The 17,883-nt window shown below is 37.2% G+C and overlaps 2 protein-coding genes across 3 annotated transcripts in view; one reads left to right on the top strand and one right to left on the bottom strand.

The window, feature by feature from the left end:
- The window catches only part of LOC144638799 (protein patched homolog 1-like), a 53,571-nt gene that overhangs the window by 10,635 nt on the left and 25,053 nt on the right, over positions 1–17,883 (bottom strand). The window lies entirely within an intron of this gene.
- Positions 7–9,609, top strand: LOC144638844 (uncharacterized). 2 transcript variants are annotated; one of them, XM_078498131.1, is made up of 5 exons: positions 7–308; positions 952–1,039; positions 1,143–1,231; positions 7,703–7,787; positions 7,979–9,609. In XM_078498131.1, the coding sequence occupies exons 3-5, from the start codon at positions 1,229–1,231 to the stop codon at positions 9,022–9,024; spliced, it is 1,134 nt and encodes a 377-aa protein (XP_078354257.1). In that variant the 5' UTR covers positions 7–308; positions 952–1,039; positions 1,143–1,228; the 3' UTR covers positions 9,025–9,609. The 2 variants fall into 2 exon arrangements, with proteins under 2 accessions (XP_078354257.1, XP_078354258.1); XM_078498132.1 differs by lacking the exon at positions 1,143–1,231 and having other exon boundaries at positions 7–1,039.

Below are 17,883 nucleotides of genomic sequence, written 5' to 3'. Positions count from 1 at the left end.
GTATGTAAAGAAAATCTCGATTTGGCCAAAGTGAGCGCGCAAAGTGGTATCGGGAATTGCGCACTACGCCCGCAAGTGGGTATCGGGAGGTGTGATAAATGCCTGTATGGCGATTGGTCCATGATGACGTAGCTAAAGGAATCTCTGCGTGGTGATTGGGTGATGATGACAATCGTGATGACAACTCATCATGATCACGTGCGCACGCGACAACAAACGGGAGTCATTCCAAACATCGTGACAAGACGTGACAACGATTGCTTTCCAACATGGTGACAACGATCGCTTCATATCATCTTCAAGTGGAGGTAAGGATAATTTGAAGTTTCATTCAAGGCCTATTCATTTCACAAGGTCTGGAAGCCGAAAGTTATTTGTTCAAGTACCAGAATAGTTCGTGTAGGTTAGCTTGCTGCGAGTTGTTTTGCTCTCTCGCTGGATTGACAGACTCAATCCGAAATAGCGATTTGTCAGACACAAATCACACTTTACGGTCTGAAAGACTCAGTCCACAACCAAGATTTGTTTGACGAGATAAAACGAGTCGAAGTTACGCCAGCAGCTGAGATCAGAAAGACATTTTGCTTCGAGTAGCTCTGACCAGCCGTTCGCTGGGATCGACAGACTCGATCCGAAATCGCGATTTGTCAGACACAAATCACACTTCAAGGTCTGAAAGACTCAGTCCACAACCAAGATTTGTTTTACGAGATTAAAAGAGAGTTTAAGTAACATTAGCAGCTGAGATCAGTTCAAAAAACGTTAAAGAAAAATATTTTCAAAACAGTTCGCGAGCGCATTAAAACTCATGATCACAAAGAGGTGAGATAATTTTCACTTGGACTCTGTGCTTGCGTCTTCCAGCCGAAATATCATTGAAAAATATAAAAAGCTCAAGCGGTAGTTGTGAACGTTTGTTGGTTACTAGAACTGTCGTAATTTTTCTTGTAGAAACCAAGAATCGAGCAGTGAATTGTGCAACGGATAGAATTCAAAGGTGTCGAGCAGTGATTTGTGCAACGGATAGAAATATATAAAGGTGAGAGATAGTTGTTTACCTTTAACTTCTTGAATTTAACTTGGCGTTCCTTTGCAAATTCTGGTGCTATTGGTATGCTTACCTATTTTATTTGTAATTTTAGGAGAAAAAGTTTTGGGATTTGAATCAAGAAACAAAGAAGCTTAAGTGTCAGAAGCAAAGATCAAGAAGGAGTTATCACTCAACTACATGGTAAGAAAATGTTTTAAAATGAAGTACGTGTTCAAGGGCCATTTCATGAACTCAGTTTTTCTAAAGCCTGGAATTTACTCTTGCGCAGTTGACTGTTTTTTGGAGGTTTCTAGATATGTGTTTTTCCCATTTTTGTCCAAACTATCAGCCAGAAGTGAATTTCTTGAACTGCTATGATTTAATGCTGTTGCAGATTATTGTCAGTTTCCTGATAATATTCAACTGTTATCAGAGATTCGAGAACCTGTTTGGTTATACCTTAGACAGCGTTGTAGTTCATTTGAAGCAAGAGATTGTAATGCTGCTTTCAGTCAAATATTTGAAGAAAAGATTTTTGGAACTCTAAATACAGAAGAGGTCAACCTTTTTGCAACACAGAGAATGTTTGAATCTTATTGTGAAAGGTGTGAAAAAAAGGTTACACTTGACAGCAGGATTTTTCTTACATTTGTATCACAGAGTGAGTTAAGTAAACATAAGTATGACAACATTTCTTGGCCGCTGTATGTTTCAGATGTACATACACAACCTGGAAGGTTAAACTGCAAAGATTGTGGATGTTTAGCAAATGAACCACTGGTTACATCTGTAGTTAATTCAAAGTTTCTTTTCATCGAATTCGCCCCAGAAATAAGGGAAAGTGTGTTCATATATGACAAAATCCAAGTTGGCAACTCCTTTTATGCATTGAAAGCATTTGTGCGTTGCAGTCAAGCTCATTTTACATGTGCTGTTCACAGTTTTGGTAAATGGCTGTACTTTGATGATCTCAGAAAATCTGTAAGAGAATATGGCAGTTTTGACCTATTACAGACGCAAATTCCAGGTGGATGGTTTTTTGCAGTTTTTGAACTAATCATTGAAAGTGATTGCATTGATCAAATTGTAAAGACGGTGGATGAGAGTATAAACATTACAGAAAAATCAAACATTGAGGAAAATTATGCTGGGAAGGAACAAAAAGTGTCTGATACTTTTAGTGAAACTGTAAAAGAAAGCCAAACTCGACCTTCAAATTTGACAAACACTTGTGACAAGTCCCAAACAGTCACAAGTGCACATGCAAGTACAAAGACAAATTCAATACCTCGTGAAAGTCATTGCATAAACAAAGATGAAATCTCAAACCATTTTCAAACAACCACAAATAAACTTGTAGGAAAAAGAACTTCACCAGTAGTTCAAGAGCAAAATAGTGTTCAAAGTAAAAAAATAAAGTTTGAAACTAAATGTAGTTCACCAGAAGAAGTCTTTAACCAGGATCAAAATCATAACACAAACAAATGTTTTGCCCCAGATTTGAATTCAGATCATGTCAAAAGTACAAATGCTTATAGTCAAGGTATATCTTCCTCACCAAATGTTTGCGTAAATGATGAAGGAGACAAAGCAAATTCTGAGGAATCCTTGATTCATAACGTCGACTAAATCTGGAGAACTCCATGAGCAGAAATTACCCAAAAAAATGAATTCACCAGAAGTTATAGAAGTCCTAAACCAGCATGATCAAAATGATAACACAAGCAAATGTTTTGCCCCAGATTTGAATTCAGATCATGTCAAAAGTACAAATGCTTATAGTCAAGGTATATCTTTCTCACCAAATGTTTGCGTAAATGATGAAGACAAAGCAAATTGTGACGAATCCTCGATTCATAACCTCGAGACTAAATCTGGAGAACTCCATGAGCAGAAATTACCAAAAGAAATGATGAAAAAATTTCACAAATCCATGAAGTTCTGTATCTACCAGTGTACGGTGTGTCATGAAGCATGGCCTCTTAAATCCAAACCAAAACAAATAGACAAATACGTTTGTTCCAGGTGTTCACGCGATAAAACTATTCCCAAAAAATTTTCTGTCCAGAATTCAATGATACCTTCTCCAGTTCCTAAAGAACTCCAAGGATTAACACAGTTTGAAGAAATGCTAATTGCGAGAGCATTCCCAGTTATGCATGTTTATACAAAGCCAAGGGGAGGGCAAAAGGCTTACAAAGGACATGTCATAACATTACCCCAGGATGTACAGCAGCTTGCTGATGTACTACCCAGGTGTCCTAAGGACCTTCCAGTAATAGTTTTCACCATTTCTGGAAAGCATAACAATTCAAGGGATTTCACAGTAAGAAGGAAAAAAGTTTCTGATGCTCTTTATTGGCTTACTGGTGTTAATGAAAAAGGAGAACCAAACAACCATTTGTATCAAAATATCACAATAGACAATGAAATCCTTGAAACTTTACCTGAAAATGGTATACTACATGGTGTAAGTACCATTGAGTGTAAGGAAAATGAAGATGATGAAAATGATATTGGTGTTGATGCCGGACCTGTCCTGTTTTTTTTTTATCTATTTTTCGTTTCATAGTAAAATAAAATACATACAGTTAGTATTAGAGTTAGTAGTAAAAAATTGAACTTTGTAAATAGATTGTAACTTTAAAATGTAATAGTAATATAATGTAATATTTTTTGTAAGAGTGCTATTTGTTATAGTAGGTACTGTAAGGCGTGTTATTGCGATATTATTTAAAAAGAAAATGTATATCAAATAATGTAATAAGTAATGTCTTGTAATTAGCATCGTAGGTAGTGTATGTATTTGTTAAGTAAGTAGTGTTCTTTGTGTGTCAATAAATAAATTAAAAAAAAAAAAAAAAAAAAAATTCTGACAATGATGAAAAGTCTACAATGATGAGAGCGAAATGAGTAGTTACCTACCTATGAATCTTCATAAAAAAAAGGAAAAGGATATCATTGAGAACAAATTTATAAACCAGACTCAAAAACATGATTGGCAGATAGGCACCGAACCTCTAAGTGAATTCAGTGTACAATACTTAGCTTCAATGTCATTCCCTACCCTCTTCCCAGATGGAAAGGGTGATCCAACAAACAATGCTCTTCTAAGAGATACTAGTGACAGCATAACAGATGCATTTGCAAGCAAGCTGAAACACTTGATAAAATTTGGAGAAAAAATAGATGGAAAATGGGTGTACAGATTTGCATCACATCCAAGGTTTGGATACTGGGCCTATAATATGCTGTATCGTAGAAGGATTTTAGGTCAGGGAAGCTACTTTTTAAAACAAAATCCGGCAGAAGCCAAACTTTCCATAGAAGATTTAAGGCAGATGCTGCAGTCAAACTCTTATGATACTCTAATGTCTAAGTTAATGCATTATGCTAAAAATGTATCTGGTACAAATGCTTACTGGAATCAAGCAAGGGAAAACTATCATTAACCAAAAGGGAGTGCCAACCATTTTTTGGACCCTGTCATGTGCCGATTTTCACTGGCCAGAATTCCATACACTCTTTGATGTAGACAGGCAGTTATCTGATTCAGAACGCAGAGAAAATGTTATAAATAACCCTCACTTGCTTGATTGGTTATTCACTGAACGCACTGAAGCCTTTGTCAAATATTGGCTAAAAGAAACTCTGGGTGCAAAATGGCATTGGTTTAGGTATGAATATGCCGTCCAGAGAGGTTCTATTCACTGTCATGGGGTAGCCAAACTTGAAAGTGACCCAAATTTGTGTGACCTTTCTCAAACTGCTCTGAAGGGTCACCTCACAGCAAAGTCAATGGCAAAAAATTCTCCCAACCTTTCTACAGAGGAGCTATTGAAAAATCAACAGTTAATTAAAGAAGGTCAGGAGGCAGAAAAGACAATTTGTAACTATGTCGATTTTCTTATGTCTACTGAAAATCCATGCAATCCTGATGATGGCAACTGGGTTAAACCAAACACTCACCCTTGCAAAAAGAAATTTGAAGACATTGACAAGAAAGAATGGAATAAGGATTATGAAGATCTTTTGAATTCAGTTCAAAGGCACACACATTGTTCGACTGCTTATTGCTTGCGTAGAACAGGAACAGATAAAACATACTCTTGTAGATTTAACTACCCAAAAGATTTTTGTGCAAAAACTTGTTTAGAATATGAGGAAATTCGGGCTAAGGATGGTACTCTACATCACAGAGTAAAAGTAGTAACAAAACGCAATGACACTCGTCTTAACAATCACCAACGCTTACAGTTACAGGGCTGGAGGGCCAATTGTGACATACAGGTTATCATTGATTACCATTCATGTATAGAATACATTGCAAAGTATGCCTCAAAAAGTGAAAAGATGTCATCTGTTGTGAGGGAAGCATTTACATCTGTCTTGCATGAAACCTCAAATGACAATGACAGTGCTAGGGTTATTAAAAAGCTCATGATGAGAGCCATTGGACAAAGAGATATGAGTGTTCAAGAAGTAATGCATCAACTGCTCTCAACAAAGCTTGTGAGTTCGTCATTTCAAATCGTAACAGCTTCCCTAGATGGTTCTCGCAAAATACAATTGCAAAATGATGTTCTGTACACTGAAATGTCATTGCTTGACTTGTATGCCAGAAGAAATATGTATGAATCTGATTTTCCTGGAATATCAAGTCTGAATTTTCTAGAATTTGCTTCTAACTTTTTCAAAGGTAAAGCAGGCATAAACAAACGAAACTCACCTGTTGTAGTGAAAACATACCCAACCTATTCTTCCAATCCCAAAGGACCTTATTATGGGTTGTTTTGCAAATACCAGCTGTTGAAATTTAAGCCCTGGCATAATACTTTTGCCACTGCTTGGGATAACCAAGAGGGTTCTGAGCAAGTTTACGTTGAAGCATGGCATTCTTTTCTTACTACAACTAGAGCACAAAACCTTGTTCCTAATTGGTTGCACCAACTAGACTTGATTTCACAGTATTTTAATGAAATTGATAAAGAGGAACATGCAGATGAAAATGAAACTGGTGAAAGAGAAGAATGGATGTAACTTGCTAATCTTAATTTAGAAAATAAATCACCTAGTAACGAAGCCTCTCCCTTTCCAAAAGGATTTTGGGAAAGAGATGCTTCAAAGTACTCAATGCAGGAAATTGGAGAAATGCCCCACTGGATTAATGATCAGAAGAGTTCTTTCAACTTGGAAAGAAGACAGAAAAAACAAATTGTTGATATTGATACACTGAACCATGCTCAGCACATAGCTTATGATATTGTTAAAGATCATTTTCTTCATGGCAATGACAAACCCCTATTAATGATAATTACTGGCTTAGCAGGGTCAGGCAAGAGCTATGTTATCGATGCAATCAAATGCCTACTTGAGCAACAATGCAGGATTTGTTCTTTTTTTGGCATTGCAGCATTTAATGTCAGTGGAACTACATTGCATTCTCTATTACAATTACCTATAAGGGGAAAAAGAAATGGGCCGTTGAAGTCATCAGCTTTGATGAGATTGCAACAAAATTTAAACGGAGTGAAATATTTAATAATTGATGAATTTTCCGTTATTGGACAAAAGACATTTGCTTGGATTAATAGAAGATGTAAAGAAGCAACCGGCTTGACTACTATTCCATTTGGAGGAATATCAATTATATTAGTTGGAGATGTTGCCCAGTTACCTCCGATTACAGATCAAGTGTTATACCACAACAAACCACGTAGTGACCTAGCTGTTGAAGGTTATTGCATGTATCGCAAATTTGACACTGTTGTCAAATTAGAAATCAATGAAAGAGCTAAGGGAAACAATGAAGAGCAAGAGAAATTCAGGCAACTCCAAATGAGAGCAAGAAATGGTGACTTTACTGTAGATGACTGGGAATTACTACTAACTAGGCAACCAAATAGAATTCAAAACCTAGAACATTTTCATAATTCTTGTGCGAGACTCTCTTATGGTAATGAAAAGGTGGCAACAAACAACTTCAACAGACTAAAAGAGTTGAATGAACCGATAGTTCAGATAAATGCACAACACAGCAACAGCCAAGCCAAACATCTTAGTCCAGATGATTTTGGTGGTTTACAACCAGTTATTTACTTGTCAAAAGGAGCTAGAGTGATGTTAACTCGGAATCTTTGGACCGAAGTTGGTCTGTGCAATGGTGCCATAGGAACAGTTATTGATATAATTTATGCTCCAGGTCATGAACCTCCAGTGCTTCCTATTGCAATAATGGTGCAATTTGATGAAAATGATTATTCAGGTCCAAGTTTTTCTGATTTAATGCCAAACTGTGTGCCAATATGTCCAGTACTAAATTGCTCAGACACACACGGAAGTAGTATGGAGAGACAACAGTTTCCTCTGAAGCTTGCTTGGTCAATGACAATTCATAAAGCACAAGGTCTTACTCTAAAAAATACATGGATAGACTTGGCACCTTCTGAAAAAGCTGCAGGATTGACATATGTAGCATTAACTAGAGCACGAACACTGTCAAACCTTGTCATTGAACCCATGACCTTTGAAAGATTAAAAGCAGTACAGAAAAATTCAAACTACAAGTATAGAATATTAGAAGAAAAGAGATTAGATCAATTGGCACAAGATACACTGTTAAAGAGAAATAACACAGATGTGTAACAAATGAATGTTTGTTTTCTTTCTTAGATGGCCAATTACCACACCCCTCCCAAAAAAATGAAGTATGGCTGTACTTCTTCCCCTACAACTCCTGGATCTTCACCAAAGACAAGTAAGTATCACTATTGCTTAAACAGTATTCATTTTTGACATTTTTTTCTTCTTCTAGTGCACTAAGTTTCCCATTAATTTTACTTATCCCTTCCACATTTTTATGGAAAGTAATTTGTAAATGGTCCTGCACTTCTGTAACTTCAAGGTTGTCTTTGCTAAGAGAGTAATTTTATTCCGTTTCTTCAACAGCTTTTACTGGTTACATACAGAATGTGACTCAAGCACAGAAGAGCCAAAAGAGTGCAAATTGCTATTTTGACATAGACCTCCAGACTTCAGAAGATGATGTCAAAAGCATAAGGGTCATGACACAGATAGGAGATGGGAGCAAGAGAAAGTTATTTGTAGACAAGTTAACTGCACAGCAACTGGTGAAAATCACAAACTTGCAACTTGCGTCATCAGGAACAATTTTCCTAAACAATGGAGCAGCAATTGAAGACGTCACACCACATTCCATGCCATTCAGATTCTGTCCACCACCAGAACGCCAAGAAACAAAAATCTCTTCCTTGAACAAATGTTCTTCAGGTGTGTTTGTTGTATCTGGATCTATCCAGTGGAAGGGCCCCATTCAAAAACCCAGTGAAGATTCCAACAAAGAAGTCCGTGATGCACTTTTGACAGACAGCACTGGCTCAATAACATTATCCATCTGGGGGGAACACATAAACCAGGTGACAGAGGGAAATTTTTACACCTTTACAGCATGCAAATTGCGTCATTTCTATGGGAAATGCCTAGCAACAACCAGGTCCACTACCATATCTCAAGCAAAGGAGCAAGAACTTTCCTCCGCACCACAGCAGTTAAACACCTGGTTATGTTGCCCAGATACTTTGAACGTTGCCATTAATGCATACCCTGTATGCAACAATAAAGCCTGCAAGAAGAAAGTCAGCGGCAATCCTGGCTGTCGAGTAATCAAATGTCTCAGCTGCAACCGGTCAATGTTATTGAAGAATTGCTATCTTGAAATGAATGTCAACATCGACCTGGAAAAGGAACAAAGACCATACAACGTCACTGTATTCCGAAAGGTCATTAATGAATTTCTTGGCGAAGATATCTTTGCCTATAAGGATGACACACAAACTTTAATTGAAAAACTTCTCTTACTGGAATGCGTTGATTACCAGCTGTCAACAAGCAGTAAGCTTGTTACAAAGATGAAAAGCCATCAATCTGAAGATGACACTAAAAAAACGGAGTGTACTACTGTACTTGAACATTGACAATGACAGTTATTTTGCTGCATTAATATAAATCTTATTTACTTTATTTACTCGTTTTTGTATAATAAAAGCAGCAGATTACTACATTAATTTTAAGAGTGAACTACTTAAGCCATTTTTAACATTTCATTTAAATTGTTCATGTTTCATTCAAAAATTACAAATAAGTACTATGGATTGTCAAGATACAGTTTGATATTTCTTATTAAAAATTCTATTTTATTCCTAAAAAAGCTTTTTGAAAAATGCAAGCAGCAAATTACCATGTGTATTTGGAGAGTAAGGTACTAAAGCTGCTTTAAACATTTCATCATTTGTTCATGTTTCATTCACGAAATACAAATTAGTCAAATAAATCGTAAACATACAGTTTCATATTGCTTAAAGTTTACTCTCAACATCACCAAGATGTATTCATTATAAAATTGTTTTATGATCATTATCTTGTAAGCACTCAAGACCGCATTGCAATAAGTTGTTATATAACTAAAAGTTACTGTTTTTGTAATCTAGAGCAAATTGTCAACCACCAATGAAATTAGACACTTTCGAAAGAAGTTATTATGAAATATGCAAACCATTCAATTGGTTATGGAATGCCGTTTGTATCAAAAATACTTGTTTGTCATATATAGAACTTTACTTTAAATATATAAAACTTGCTGCAAAATATATAAAACTTGTTGCGAAATATATAAAACTTGTAGCGAAATATAAAACTTCTTGCAAAATATATAAAACTTGTTGCGAAATATATAAAACTTGTAGCGAAATATAAAACTTGTTCCGAAATATATAAAACTTGTAGCGAAATATAAAACTTGTTGCGAAATATATAAAACTTGTAGCGAAATATAAAACTTGTTGCGAAATATATAAAACTTGTAGCGAAATATAAAACTTGTTGCGAAATATATAAAACTTGTAGCGAAATATAAAACTTCTTGCAAAATATATAAAACTTGTTGCGCAATATAAAACTTCTTGCAAAATATATAAAACTTGTTGCGAAATATAAAACTTGTTGCGCAATATAAAACTTCTTGCAAAATATATAAAACTTGTTGCGAAATATAAAACTTGTTGCGCAATATAAAACTTCTTGCAAAATATATAAAACTTGTTGCGCAATATAAAACTTCTTGCAAAATATATAAAACTTGTTGCGAAATATAAAACTTCTTGCAAAATATAAAAAAATAGGTCCGCACGGCGTACATGTGCCTAGTGCTAAGTTATTGAGCTTTATGCATTATTGTATTTATTGTACGGTCACTGCACTGCATTAATTAGGATTTAGTTGGCATAGAAGGAGGAAGGATCAAAATATCAAGCTTCAACAGTGCAGCAAAAAAATACGGATAGAAGTAATAAACAGGTGCAAGGTGATCTAGTAAATCTATCGTGAGTAGACGTTGCATAATGTTTTTGTAGCACAACCTAAGTAAAGCACGCGCTCTGATTAGTTGATTAAGCGTCTACTATTTACCCATGAGGGGACGCTAACTGAACGAATACCTTCAACTTGAGCGCGCGTAATGTTCATTTAAGGTCATTCCTCTGAAATAGAACTGACAATAGATTTTCATCCAAACTTTGTCTATTGATTGTTCATCTTAAGGGAACCTAAATTTCAAAATAAAAAAGTGGGGTCCCCGTATTCGTTTGGGAGCTGGAGGACTTTGAATCTACCCCATAATTCCTTACAATATCAGCCTCCAGAAAAGTGTCATTTGAACCTTTCAGTTAACGTTTTGCGGGAGCAGAAAAAAATAGGGAAGACGCAAAACGTGAAGTACTGCATCGACTTCAAGAAACAATTTACTATTTCTTTCAGGACAAAGGCACGACAGCGATTCAACTTGTTCCAAACGTACAGTGCTCTCGACACCACAAATTTATCTTCACTGGTAGCGGCGAAGTTCACGTTTCCGTTGATTACTGAAGTTTCAACAATAGAAATTTGTTTATATTCACTGCATAGAAAGGAAGCGTTTACTGGAATCAGAAAAAGAGAAAAAAATGATAGGTCACCGTGCTCGTTTACGAGAAAACGACGATTTACCTCGCGCACTAGCCAAGCCGAAAAGAAAAAGCATCCATTTTCTTAATGCTGCTTAAGGTGGCTCCATAGGGTAATAACATGGATGTGGCGCGCGCTAGTGTTTAAATTTTTAAATCTGGTTTTTGCATTTGTTTTCACTCCCAGTTCGCTCAAACTTATCAAATACAATAAGCAACGATAAAATAGTGTTCTACAACCATTTCTGTTAAAATATTGGGTTTAAGTCGTGAATTATTGCGTTCGACGGTAGGAGAACGCATCCTAACCTTGCGGTGGCCCGTGGCCCCGTGGTTGTCCTGTGAACGCGCAAGCGAAAGTGGTTCTATGTGTGGTACTATGTATGTCGGTATGTGGCAAGTTGGCCTCGACCTCATGTGATTAGACATTAGAAAGCAATTAATTGCGTCACAGCAACGTCAACAAAGACAGCGCGCGCAAAAACAATTCATGAAGCCGATAACGCTAGTCTGTAAACAATTTTTGTGTTCGACGGTAGGAGAACAAATCCTAATCTTGTGGTGGCGTGTGGTCCCTTGGCTGTCCAGTGAAAGTCGTTTTATGTGTCCGGGGTTTGTGTATCTTGGTATGTGGCAGGTTGGCTAATTATTAATGACGTCGCAGTTTCTTTGCGAGAGACCCTGGGAACGAGGTTGATTCGTTCTAACGATCTTCTTCGGTTTGCGTTTGCGAGTTTGCCCTGTAAGTTGTGCTTAAAAAATAAACGTTTCGGCAGTCCTCCTTTTAACAGTAGTAAAAAAATTGCTGTGCTGCCTCGTGCACTGTTGGATTGAGATTGTATCTCTGATAGTTTCAAGTGATGTTGGATGCGCGCTTTACTGTTGCACACGCGGTCGTTTTTTAAAAAATTGTATGACGATATAAACAGTCGTGTAATTCGGATTACGTTTGCTAGCCTTATCTTGGGTCGAACGCACTCCCCTAATCTCTGATTCAGTTACTAGTATAAGAGTACCCAGACAAATGCGACTTTGAGCGTTATGTGGCTTTAAGTGCAATTTTCTTCTATTTCCTTCGGTGAAATCTTCCAAAATTTTCACAGTGCATGCATACTATCTGAAAAATAGAACATCAACGAAATCTTAAAAACTATACGAGAGGCTCGAACATTGCCAACCAATAATGTGGAGTGCCTCACAAACAAAGTAATTGATTTGGGTTAGGGTTAGTCAATGCCACGTTAATTGACTTTGATGGCGCTACTGTTATAGACAAAGGCAATTACCGTGTTCGAAGAACACTAGAATCTTTGCACACTGCCAAAATACTGTCGGCGCCGATAATAATTCTAAACCGTTACCAAGACAATATTCTATTATATTGAATTCGTCATTTGGTGGAGAAATTTAACCAGCGCGCGCGTCCGTTGAAACTAAGAAAAATTGCGCGAAATATCAAGGTAGAAACCACAGCCACAATAGCAGCCTGTAATGTTGCGACCTCCGGCAAAACATAGACTGAGGCTGCATTTTTAGACCTTTTTAAACCAATTCGGCGAGCCCTAAGCAAAATAACACACAATCGGCGTTATTTGTTCGTCGTTATTTGGCGCGAACTTACTTTACCACAACTACCAGGAATCTTTGCGCGTTTGACGTCATAATGCAAACGAGCATGCAAAATGGCGGCTCGTCACGACGAGCCGCCATTTTGAAAACTCGTCCCGAGAAGGCCCTGGGGACGAGGTTGATAGCTTATAATTATCCTAATCTCATTCTCGTCCCCATAGCTCTTTCGTTTCTCTTAGCCAGCTGAGCCTTGGCACGAGAAAACAAAGGGCTCTGGGAACAGAGGATTTCCAGTCCTAGATTCTAGGACTTCCGGTCTTCATGTATGCAGTCATGACGTTTCAAAAGAATGTATGAGAGAGTCGTTATGTTTTTGACTTCCGTTTAGGAATTCTTTGTTCCAAACAGCCAATCAAAAAAATTCGAATTAATTCAAAAATCCTATGTCCCCAGAGCCCTCCGTTTTCTCGTGCCAAGCCGGCTAAGAGAAACGAAAGGGCTATGGGGACGAGAATGATCCTAATCTATGGCCCCCAGTCTCCTCGGAGCTCCCGTCTACTACTCATTCTGCCATCATGGCGGCCGAAGTAGATTTGCAAATTCTTCGCAATGAATTCTTGCAATTCCTCAATGAACTTCCCCATGAAGAGCTAAGACAGAACCTCTTTACGGTAGACTATGAGGTTGCCAACCGGATGTTTACCATTGCGGAAGGTACTTGCTCTGACGTCGTGTTATTTCTCTGTATTTTTGAATCGTGGAACTGTGATGTCAGTGAGGAAATAACTGAACTCTTAGAACAACTTCTTAAACTGTATGAAGACCTAACTGAGAGATCTAGAGAGCACCTGCAGTGGCTTGAAGAAGAGGCCAATGATAACAGTTTTCGAAGCCAACAGGAACCTGTCGGCGCAGGCAGTGCAAGATCGCGAGGAAGACCACGGTTTGACATCTCGAAATCACAAATCGAAGGTCTAAGGGACCTTGGTTTTGCCTGGTCAAAAATAGCAACAATGATGGGCGTATCTAGAATGACCTTACACAGGCGACGAACAGAATTGGGACTTGGAGAGCAAATACGGTTTAGTGAAATTGACGATGGGGAGCTCGACGTATTTGTCAGGTCGATTTTAGAGTTGTCACCCAACTCTGGAGAAGTAATGATGCGAGGTGCACTTCGTGGTCGAGGGGTTAACGTTCCGAGATCTAGGTTAAGAGAGTCAATGCAACGAGTGGACCCCTCAAGAAGAGAGCGCAGACAGCGATTAAGAATAAGAAGAAGAGTGTATAGAGTTCCAGGGCCAAACAGCCTATGGTAAGTAAATTATGATTCAGATTAAAAAAAAAATATGAAGTTATTTTAAAATCACTGACATCCAGCTGGTATTTTAAGACTGCCTGGCATGGCTGGGCCTTATAAAGGGGGCGGGGTGTTGGTGGGTGGGTGGGTTGGGGGCCACACTAGATCTTCCACGTGCAAAGAAATAATAACCTAGATTTTTTAATTTATTATTTCAAACCCACCTGACAGTGTTCTATGAAATGAAGATTTGCAGGGAATGTATTTCCTCAATCAAGTGCCCTTCCCTCTTCAAATAAGCACCCCCATAGAATTCTGAAATTTAAAATATAAACCCACCCCTCTCCTTAAAAAGCAGTCCAAATGAATGTAAAAAGTTTAGCTAGTAAAAACCTCATGATTCTTGCCAACAATAAATAATTATTGTACAATTATAAAGCTGGTTCAATCATGGATATTGACAAGTTAAAACCTAAAATTTGGAAAATTTGTCCTGGGCACTTATCTTGACTAGGAAATCCGGCAAATTTAAAGTGCATCCTCCTGTCAGTAGCACATAAGAAGGCACCTAAGCATTGTGATATATGTGATGTAGGAAAAATTCGCGGCAGGTACTTTTTGCAGGTTGAAACGACCCACTTATTTTAGTTGAAGTTGAAAAATAAAAACCAATATAAAGGTTAACTGCAAGCAACCTACATGTAAGCTAATTTAGGCTAACCAGAGTGCTATTCAGGCTCACCAGAGTCAATTTGATTTTTCAACCTGCAACCTTCAAGCCGTTTGACAAGCAGCACTGCCTGTATATACATTGTACATAATTATAGCATGCTTAAGCAAATAATATTTTGAGTTAAATGAAGACGTGTGAACATTTTATATTGTGGACCTTTCTATATAACTCGAGTGTACTGCAAAAGGAAATATGAAACAAGGATAACAGTATAAATAATAAATTGTTATTGCCTTTGTCGTTTCCTTTGTTTGTTTGTGAATAAAAAACACTCGGACATATATAATTATTTCTACACCTAGAACTCATGCTTGGTCAAGAAAAACTACCGTAATATGTGATATTCTACAAATTAATCCTGTACAGTGTACCTCCATGATCCTAAAATTCAGTTGCCATATACAACTTACAATGAACGTTCCACTTGTAAGTGATTGCAACTTTTTGTTTTAATTAATCCACAGTTAGTTTCAGTTATATTTTTTACATTATTGCAGGCATCTGGATGGCAACCACAAGCTTGTGAGATGGAGAATGGTTGTTCATGGAGCCATAGATGGGTTTTCCCGAGCTGTTGTGTTCTTGAAATGCAGTACAAACAATGAGGCATCAACTGTATTGGCATTATTTGAAGATGCTATTCAGGCATTCAATGTCCCTACTCGCATAAGGTGCGATCATGGAACTGAAAACATTGCAGTAGCCAGGTGGATGCTTACCAGGTATGGACCAGCTGTAAACCCAGTCATAACTGGACTCTCAGTCCATAACCAGAGGATCGAGCGCCTTTGGCGTGATGTTGGCAATACGTTTGTTTCATACTACAAGGGTTTATTCTATTTTATGGAAGACCAGTTCCTACTTGATCCCCTAGATGAAGTGCACCTATACGCTCTGCACTTTATTTACTTGCCAAGGATCAATCGCTCTATCAGTGAATTTACTTTGGAGTGGAATAACCATCCAATGAGGACTGAAAACTGCAGAACACCTTTTCAAATATGGATTGCAGGATTTTACCAACAGGCACATTCAAGCCAACAGGCTGTAAGAGTGGTTTTGGATCAGGAAGTGACTGATTCAGCAAATTATGGCATTGATGAATATGGGCCAGTACCAGAGCTTCAGACCAATAATAATGTGCAGGTTCCACGTTCATCAATAGAGCTGACTGATGAAGACAGGGTGATTTTAACACTAGCTATTGACCCACTTTCAGATGATGGTAATCATGGCATCAATTTATTTCTTCAAGCAGTGGAGATAATTACAAACCTAACCAACTATTAGTAATGACTGAACATGTACATGCATGATGAGTCAATTTTACTTATAAAGTGCTTCCCCAACTTACTTTTTAAGATCACATTGGAACACCCTTCATAGAAAACAGGTTGTAATTTTAGTTTATTAGCCTTTTTCAAAATGCATGAAATGTGATAATGTTCGTTCCATGGATATAGTCAACAAAAAAACCTAGACCACACTATAATCCAAAGTATTAGAGCCTTTTTTCACCTTTCAGATAAAGTGCATGTTGTTAACGAACAGAAACTTGATTGTTGATAACTCAGGACCCATTGTTACCTTTATCGTTATTTGAAATACATTGCAGTCCTTTCAATGGTCAACATACAATTAGGCACAATTTGTTCAATTTGCTGAATAATTTTATTGTTAACTATCTTCTTGAACATTGAAAACTAGTGTTAAACTGCACAACATCTTGACAGTAACTTGAATGTACCATAACTTAAAAACAGTTGAAAGTAAAGTTTACTGTCCTGCACCTTTCAATAACATGCCAAATCCGAAGGTCAAAATTCAACCAACAATAATATTGTATTTTTCACTGCTGTCAGTCATACAACAACTGTATGTAACAAACACTAAAAACAAACAAACTAGATCAAAAGCTACTTATTACATCCCGTCGATGTGGCTGTTGGCTGAAGTAACTAGTCAGTTAGTATGGTTTTAAACTTTCAAAGTTTGCCAGAATGTTATTGAAAGTGCACAGTGACCTCAGGAAACATGGCAATTAAAATTTTGTAATCATTTTCCTTACATGTAGTTCTTTAAACTTCAGTAGTTTGAAGATGACTACTGGAATAATTTTTGTTGAAGATTAAAGTGATTATTCTAACGAATCTAACAAGCCTGATATGCAAATTCCAGCTGACAAAACAGTAAATACTTGCCAAGATATAAATGTAAATTGCAGTTTGAAGCAATTTGTGACAAGCTTGTAAAATGTAGCACCTAAATGTGACATAACGGTGAAAGAGGAACCTTAACATTGAAACAGTACATGTATAGCTCTAACCTAGGTTATAAGCATTAGTCCGGCGGCTTAGCTCCTGAATTGTGCGATTTTTGATACAAGCACCAAACTTTGCAGGATTACAAGCATTCGCATACTAATCAATTCTTGATATAGTGCCAACGCCAATTTCCTATTTTCAGCTAGTAAACAGCAATGAAATTTTCAGCCGAGAGGCCCCTCTCCCACAAAGTATTTCTTCTTGTACTTTTATAAACCTTTTATTGTAGATTTTTATTCATAAATACAGATATGAATGCTTTAAATTAGGCTTACAATTGTTATTTTTTACCATCTGTTTGATACCAATAATTTACTAGGAAGTTATTGCATGGGAAAAGATTTTTCGTTCCCCGCCCTCTGCTCCCTCGCGTCTTTTGTTTTGCGCTAGCGTCCAGGTCTCTCGCAATCGGTGAACCGTTCGCTAACAGAAGAAAAATAGGAAAATATAGGGCTGTGGACAGTCTAAATTACAGCATTTCATTCTAAATTTTGTACGTGCGACTTGGTATCACTACCTGGCATAATAGTATTTGTCTATAAACCAGGACAAACAAATATTTCACAAAATTTCATTGATTTTAATAAATTACGGTTTCCATGGAAACCGGTGTTTTTCGGGCTTGCCACTATATCTGAAAAAAGTTCTGTTGGTGACCACTTTCATTGTGCCAAGTTTCATGCTTGTATCAAAAAGTGCACAATTCAACTAAAATTTCGAGCTAAGCCGCCAGACTACATGTTAGTCTGATGAGTACATCTAGAGCACTGAGATTTAAAAACATAAAATTAATTAGTTGAATGGAAAATTATGATCATAGTTGTTATCACCGCAATATATGTAATTGCCATAAGGGGTGGACAATTATATATATATTTTTTTTTTGGGGGGGGGGGGAGGATATATCTAGC

This window comes from Oculina patagonica, chromosome 14 (genome assembly GCF_052425735.1).
Source record: "Oculina patagonica isolate OP01 chromosome 14, crgOcupat, whole genome shotgun sequence".
NCBI lineage: Eukaryota > Metazoa > Cnidaria > Anthozoa > Scleractinia > Oculinidae > Oculina > Oculina patagonica.
Note: the sequence above shows the minus strand (reverse complement) of the source record. Positions and strands in the feature narration are given on the sequence as shown.